This window comes from Bubalus bubalis, chromosome 5 (genome assembly GCF_019923935.1).
Source record: "Bubalus bubalis isolate 160015118507 breed Murrah chromosome 5, NDDB_SH_1, whole genome shotgun sequence".
Taxonomy (NCBI): Eukaryota; Metazoa; Chordata; class Mammalia; order Artiodactyla; family Bovidae; genus Bubalus; species Bubalus bubalis.
The window spans coordinates 35,912,162-35,920,540 of NC_059161.1; the positions used below are offsets into that span (position 1 = coordinate 35,912,162).

At 43.5% G+C, this 8,379-nt stretch overlaps 1 protein-coding gene across 1 annotated transcript; it reads right to left on the reverse strand.

Moving 5' to 3' along the window:
- Positions 1 to 2,378: 2,378 nt before the first annotated feature.
- Positions 2,379 to 3,786, reverse strand: LOC102398034 (protein FAM209A). The gene has a single exon (XM_025285841.3). It carries the CDS (start codon positions 3,480 to 3,482, stop codon positions 2,841 to 2,843), a length of 642 nt encoding a protein of 213 aa, XP_025141626.3. The 5' UTR covers positions 3,483 to 3,786; the 3' UTR covers positions 2,379 to 2,840.
- Positions 3,787 to 8,379: the final 4,593 nt, after the last annotated feature.

An 8,379-nucleotide genomic window follows, 5' to 3' on the forward strand; every position in this document is an offset into this window, starting at 1 on the left:
AGACAGAGAAATAAACTCTGCTGGCTGACATTGCGGCCTAAAAAATAACTGAAAACCCTGGGAGCAAATGGGGTGCTGAGATTTCCTGTGGTTTTGATCTAGTCCTCACATGAGGATACAGTAGCTTTGGTTGTTTCACAACCAAGTGAGTTTGTTTCCAACTGTAAAAATGATTTGGTGCCGGATATCAATTTTATGACCTTTCCCTGGGTGTAAAGACTGGAAAATGCTGGAGGAAAATCTCTCTGAAATACAAGTGCTCCCCACATACCTTCCTGCCTCCAGGAGTGAGAGCTAGTGGAGAGCTAGCAAATGATTACATTATTTCTGCAATAAAGCCTGATACATGCATAATAAAAGTTAATGATTATGCACAGACTTTCAGATGCTTCCAAAGAGTCTAGACTAAAAACACTAAATCTTTGTATGTCCACTCTTGCAAATTCCATGGCAGTAGGATTTTAAATTTGCTTCAGTAACAGCCTAAGGCTATTAGTATACATATTTTTTTCTTTTGTCATCTAACAGCCCCACTTAGGAAAGCTGTCAGAACTCTCAGAATAGGTCTAGGCTGTAAACTGTGTTTCAAAACATCAAAAAGATACAGTGTATGCTCAGTTGTTTAGTCATGTCCAACTCTTTTGCAACCTCACAGACTGTAGCCCACCAGGGTCCTCTGTCCATGGGATTCTCCACGCAAGAATGCCAGAGTGGGTTGCCATGCCCTCCTCCAGGGGATCCATTGGCAGGGAAGTTCTTTACCACTAGTGCCACCTGGGAAGCTCCTGTCTTTTGATGGTACCATACTGTTTTGATTCCTGTAGCTTTATAGGAAGTTTTACAATCAGGAAGTGTGAGGCCTCCAAATCTGTTCTTTTTCAAGATTTTTTTTGGCTCTTCTGAGTCCTTTGAGATTCCATATGAATTTTAGGATGAATTTTCTGTTATTGCAAAAAACATTGTTAGGATTTTGATAGAGATTACATTGAATCTGTAGATGTTACTATTACTTTTTAAAAAGCTTGTTAAATGGGCATGTTGAAATGGTATTTTGCTGTATTTTGTTGTTGTTGTTGATTTGGCTTCACCAAGTCTTAGTTGCAGCATGGGGGGGTCTAGTACCCTGGCTAGGAATGGAACCCGAGCCCACTGCATTGGGAGCACAGAGTCTTAGCCACTGGACCATCATGGAAGTTCGGAATTTCGCTGTATTTTAATATGCATTTCTCTTATTACAAATAAAACTGGCTATTTGTATCTCTCCTTATCGAATTGCCTGCTATCCTTTGCCCACTTTTTCTATTAGAGTTTTACTATCATGTAAATAGAGGATGTTACCAGTAGCAACACTTTTGTTACATGAAATCATCAAATACTCATTGAGCACCTTTTTAGATGAGGCCCTGAGTTGGATGTTGGGCTACAAGGTGAGGTTGGAAACAAGATCACAATCCCTGCGCTCGTGGGGCAGGAAGGTAGACAGACAGTGTGGAAGAATTACTCAAATACATAATAACGAATTGGGATAAGTGATGTGAAAGTAAGGACCAGAGTGTGATAAAGAGGATCCGATCTAATCTAGGGTTCAGGGAAGTCTTTTCTCAGGAAGTGACATTGTAACTATGATTTAAAGATGAATAGGAAATAGCTAGGGCTTTCCTCAGAGAAGGCAATGGCACCCCACTCCAGTACTCTTGTCTGGAAAATCCCATGGATGGAGGAGTCTGGTAGGCTCCAGCCCATGGGGTTGCTAAGAGTCGGGCATGACTGAGCGATTTCACTTTCACTTTTCACTTTTATGCATTGGAGAAGGAAATGGCAAGCCATTCCAGTATTCTTGCCTGGAGAATCCCAGGGACAGAGGAGCCTAGTAGGCTACTGTCTATGGGGGTCCCACAGAGTTGGACACGACTGAAGCGACTTAGCAGTAGCAGGGCTTTCCTGGTGGTCTGGTGGTTAAGAATCCTCCCCCCAGTGCAGGAGACAGGGGTTTGATCCCTGGTCCAGGAAGATCCTACATGCTGTGGAGCAACTAGGCCTGTTGCCACAACTACTGAGCTAGTGCTCTAGAGCCTGCAAGCAGCAGCTACTGAGCCCACTTGCAGCAACTACTGAAGCCCAAACACCTAGAGCCTGTGGTCCCCAAGAGAAGCCACTGCAGTGAGAAGCCTGAGCACTGCCAGGAACTAGAGAACCTTGCTCACTGCAAATAAAGAAAGTCCTTGCACAGCAATGAAGATCCAGCACAGCCAAAAGTTAAATATTTTTTTTAAAAGGAACTAAAGATGGTGTATGGAGTTGGAGAGCATTCCTGGCAAAGATATTAGCAGGTGCAAAGACCCCGAGGCCAAAGGAGCTGGTTGTGTACAAGGACATGAAAGAAGGTGGTTTGAGCTGAAATGTGAAGGGAAGTGGGAATCAGGCTTGGAGAATAGAGATCCAGGTTAAGGCATCTGACCATTGGTCAGAAGCGATTTCCCCTTTCTTAAGTGAAATAAAGTGAGAGTCGCTTAGTCGTGTTGGACTCTTTGCAGCACCATGGACTAATTCTCCAGGCCAGACACTGGAGTAGGTAGCTGTTCCCTTCTCCAGTGGATATTCCCAACCCAAGGATCGAACCCAGGTCTCCTGCATTGCAGGCAGATTCCTTACCAGCTGAGCCACTAGGGAAGCCCAAGAATATAGATATAGCGACAACCACCTGAGGCTTAGGCTTCCATCTTGTGTTTTTTGTTTTTTGTTTGTTTTTTTTTTTTTTGCTTTTGCTTCGGAATAGTTTTATTAGTTTGGATACACTTTATCCACACTCAACTTTTCCTCTTCTACTTTGATACACGTATTTACTCGGAATCTTCATCGACGTCTTCGTTGCCCCATAGCTCATATATTGTAATGTTATTTGTGTCAGCAGGTACCTCGAAACTGGGAAGACTGAAGTTACTGCCAGTTGCCATGGTGAGTTTCAGATTCCGCGCCCTGGACACCAATTTCTCAAGGTCCATCTCAAGCTGGTCTAAGGTATCGACCGTATAGTCTTTGTTGGGGGAAGCCTTTTTATTTTTCTTTCCCGAAGAGCCAAGTGAAGGCTCTTGGAGAGCAGGAAGAGTCTGCACAGTAGTCTCGTCACTGTCTCCTGGAAACTTCTGTATCATAAACAGCACAGCAAGGAGAAAAAGCCAATGCAACTTGCTCCCAAGCCAGCCTCGGTCATGCTCTGGTAGATTCTGCTGAATTTGAAAGTGCCTTCTGCAGGGCACCTTCCTGGGGAGTTCTATGGTGTCATCTCTCAGACAGTAAAACACAAAAGCACAGAAAGAGGAGACACACACAGACCAGAAAAGGAACCACATTACAGACCGCATGGTGAACAGAGAGGAACTGGCTCTGGTGCGCTTGTCTGCCCTGGCATCTGGAGACTGAGGACCAGGCAGGGCTGGGCCCTTGGTGATGTCACAGAGGGCCCCGCCCTGGCCAGAACCCATCTGGCCATTGTGATGACTTCAGGGCAGAGATCAAGGAGGCTTGCGGGGGTCAACTGGGAGTGGGCTTAAAGGGAAATGGTGACATTTCCAGCCGGCAATCCAAAAAGAGGCGGGGAGTGACAGAATGCCGCCTCCTTGCCAGTGTATTCTTTCTGAACCTGATGCTCTACTGGGAGAGTGGATCCACCTTCTATTTTTAGTTTTCCCTTTGTTGAATCCAAACACTGTGGTGAGCAAAGCAGACCCACAGGCTTGCATTCCTCTGGAGTAGAGAGCCAAAAGGGAAAGAAAGATATTAAACCAGAGGCCACAAACTAGGAGCCACTGATGTGTTTTGTGTGGCCTACACTGTTCGTAAAGATGATTGTGTTCAGTCATGTCTGAACCTTTGAGATCCCGTAGACTGTAGCCCACCAGTCTCCCCTGTCCATGGGATTTCCCAGGCAAGATTACGGGAGTGGGTTGCCATTTCCTTCTCCACATCTTGTGGTTTTCTTCTCCCCTCTCCGCTCTGCCATTTTCTTGGATGAATTCACTTTCTATTACCCTGGTGCTTTCCTTAATAGGTTCATCCATTCAGCCATTCATTTATCCCACAAATATTCACTGAGCACCTTTGATGTGCTGGCTAATTAATAAGCCAATCTCAGATACTGATAAGTTCTTAGAGGTGGATGAAGAGGGGGAAAAGTGGAGCATCAACTGGTCGGCCATTGTTGTAGAGCCAATGTGGCTGGAGCTCTGGGTGGACACCATGGGGCAGAAGGAGGGATGGTGGTGCAAGCCCCTCCTCCTGCCAGGGTGGAGATGGGATCCTCTTCATGTTGAGGACAAAGGGAAGTCACAGATGATTTTCAGTCAGGAAGCGGTTCCATCAGGTTTATGTTTGGGAAAGGTGTCTGGCTAGGTTGGGGATAAGGAAGCCAGGGCAGCAATCCCAGAGGTTTGGGAGGCCATTCAGTGGTCCAGGTGGGAGATGAGTGTGTCCCAAGAAAAATGGGCTTCCCTTATGGCTCAGCTAGTGAAGAATCCACATGCAGTGCAGGAGACCTGGGTTCGTTCCCTGGGTTGGGAAGATCCCCTGGAGAAGGGAAAGGCTACCTACTCCAGTATTCTGGCTTGGAGAATTTCATGGACTGTACAGTCCATAGGGTCACAAAGAGTCGGACACGACTGAGCAACTTTCATACTAAGAAAAAGCAGTGAACACAGAATGGCATGAATGGAAGACTCCAAGGTGTTCAAGAAGGTCAATTCACAAGACCTGGCGAAGGGCGAGTCATTGAGGAGGGTGTGGGGAAGCCCAGGATGTAGACCCAGGTCCTGGAGGGTAGATCCAGAGAGGATGCCTTTTAGTGAGAAATGGAACTCTGCAAGGGTCCCACTGGCAGGGAGGACCTTGAATTTGGTTTTGGTGAGTTAGTGCTTGGAGGCGCTTGTGCAAATAGCAAGTTGGAAGAGGCAGAGAAAGGGAAGTTTGTGGATGTGATGTATTTCCAGGGGGAAAACAATAAGATCTTTTGATCCATTGAACACTGGGAATCAGAGAGGCAGAAGTGATGAGGAGGAGCCCAAGTCTCCAGCTTGTATCACCTGGAAAGATGGTGGTGGTATTTGTGACAAATATTTTTACTTGTTTGCCTTTTACTTTTGTTTGGGGTGGGATTAATTTAGCTGACCATAGGAGAATAGTTTGCCTGTACATTTTAAGAATGTTAAAGTGAAATATATGTTGGTCACAGACGTTTGGGGCCACGCTAAACCAATATCCTAAAAAATAAAACCCTCATCTCCAAGAAAAAATATTGAGTTGGCCAGAAATTTCATTTAGGTTTTTTTTGCAAGATCTTATGGAAAAACCCAAACGAGCTTCCTGACCAGCCCAATACAAATTTTGTGCGTTAACCCAGAATAATCAGAAGAACTGATTATTCATTCATCAGTTCTTCTTTTATCAAGAGTAATGTGAGTTTGCTTATAATACTCCCAGACCATTGTCTCTCAAAAATCGTTGAATTCCAGTAGCGATTAAAAAAAAATCCCAGATTGTTGGGGAGGGATGTATTGGGAGCTTGGGATTAGCAGGTGCAAACTATTATATATAAAATTGATAAACAATAAGGTCCTACAGTAAAACTCAGGGAACTGGATCCAATATCTGTGATAAACCATAATGGAAAAGAATATAAAATAATGTATTTGTATATATAACTAAATCACTTTGCCGTACAGCAGAAATTAACACAAACTTTTAAATCAACTATACTTCAATTTAAAGAATGCATCCCTGACCTTAAAAAAAGGAAAAGTCTCAGATTATAAACTGACAATGTAACCTGAAGGCTGCTCACACCTGCTGAGTTGCTTTCTAAACTCTCACGAAAACAACAGTTTCTCTTGTTCCCAGTGCAGCTTGAAGCCACAAAAATTAATTACATCACCTGCAAAATTAGTCCTATGTTTTGCATCCAAAGGTCAATGTTCAGACTGAGAAATGGTTTAGTGCTTTCAAACACAGGGCTGAGCACATAAATATTTATCACAGGAGGACAGGAACTCACTGTACACGCGTGTTTGCCTTATCAGGCAGTTACCTGGGGCAACGAGTAAGTCTGTCTGCTTCCTGTCCCAATTTCTTTTGCCCAAGACCTTGGGCAATTGTTTATTGGACAGAGTGTTCTGTCCCGTTTCCCTTCTTCTGGGAATAAAGGCACAGAGTGCCAAACAAACACACCTCCTGGTCTACTAATACCTGATTTCTGGAGAGGAGAGGGTTCTAGGTGTTTGCTAGAAAGATCCAACAACAATTATGAAAGAGAAAACTGTTGGCTACACCCAGCAGAGAACAGAAAGCATGCATTTCCCCATTCCTGACTTGCTTGTTTTCATTACAGTTTTGAATACTTTCCATGAACTTTATGGAATGTTCAAGCTTTTGATAGTGAAGATGATATAACAGAGATACAGGCAAACAACAGTTCCCGATCATGATTTATGGTAAATGCACAGCCTTGTATTTTATTAGTTTTCTATGTTCATAAAATGAGAATGTTAAAGAAACATTGGCCAAGTCAGCTTGAATCTGGCTACATATTTGTTTTGGCCACACTGAGCTTTCATTTCACAAGTTCTCATACGAACCAGCTGAGGCCATTGTTACATAAGAAAGTTCAGCTGGACCATACCAAGTCAGCTCAGCAGTCGCTGTCTCCCCACGGTGGTCTCAAGGAATGGCTTCGTGAATCTTCCAACTTAGACTAAGTAAACTCATATGCAGGGAAACTCTGACAAGTTATTTTTCAACTGTTAGTTTCCAGAGCCTCCAAGATCCTGGTTCTCACTAATGGATCAGTAGACACCTGGTGTAGATTTATCAGAGTCAATTTCAAGTCTATTAGTCTCTTCTACCTGCTGACCTACTAACTCTGAAGGTTTACTAGCAACTCCAGATTGTTATATTTTAATTTGCCTTTAATTTTGCACATATTTTAATTTGCACTAAATTCAACAGGCCATTTATATCTCTTTCTGAATTGCCTGTGGAGTTTTGATATTACCTATGTAAAAGATAGGGCTTCCCTGGTATCTCAGACTATGGAGAATCTGCCTACAATGCAGGAGCCCTGGGCCAGGAAGATCCCCTGGAGAACGGAATGGCTACCCATGCCAGTATTCTCAACTAGAGAATTCCATGGACAGAGAAGCCTGGAAGGCTACAGTCCATGAGGTGCAAAGGGTCGGACATGGCTGGGCAACTAACACACACCTATAAAGGATATATTGGAAGAAAAGCTATAACAAACCTAGAAAACATAATAAAAAGCAGAGATATCACTTAGCTGACAAAGGTCCATGTAATCAGAGAGATGGTTTTTCTAGTAGTCATGTACTGATGTGAGAGTTGGACCATAAAGAAGCTTGAGGGCAGAAGAATTGATGCTTTCAAGACTCTTTAGAGTCCCTTGGACAGAAAGGAGATCAAATCAATCAATCCTTAAGGAAATCAACCCTGAATACTCACTGGAAGGAAAGCCCCAATGCTTTGACCACCTGATGCAAAGAGCCATCTTATTGGAAAAAACCCTGGTGCTGGGAAAGATTGAGGGCAGGAGGAGAAGGGGGTGACAGAGAATCAGAAAGTTGGATGACATCACCAACACAATGGGTGGACATGAATTTAAGCAAACTCTGGGAAATAATGAAGGGCAGGGAAGCCTGGCATGCTGTGGTCCACGGGGTTGCAAGGAGTCAGATATGGCTTAGAGACTGAACAACAACAGAATGCAAAGGGTATCAAGCATATCAACATTTCTTTGTTAATTACCAGCTATCTTTTGGGCGTCTCTCTGGTCTTGGGCATTGTGGGCAGATTCTTCTGTTTGTTCTAAATGTCCCCTGCCTAGCTTCATGAGATAATCCTTCCAACAAATTTCCCAAAATTTGGTAAACAAGCTCATGTTATTGTTTAATGACTGCCTGAGGACAGGGCTTGGTCTATCTTGTGCGTTTTGAATCCTAGATGTGCCCAGACCAAGTAGGCATTTGATAAATATTTGTCTAATGGACAGAAAATCCTTCAGAAATTATTTTCTAGTTTGCCTTGATCCATCCTCTTAATAGGTAAAAAAAAAAAAAAAAAAACCAGCTAACTTTTTTATTCTAACCCCAACAACAATCTCCCCTCCTTGTGATTATTTTAATGGTTCTCCTGCAAGCTATTTTCTTGACACACAATAATAAAAAATGTGGACTTCCCTGGTGGTCCAGTGGCTATGACTCCATGCTCCCATGCAGGGGGCCTGGGTTCTATCCTTCGTTGGGGAACTAGATCCCATATGCCAACACTAAGAATTAACATGCCACAACTAAAAAAAAGAAAAATTCTTATGTGCTGCAA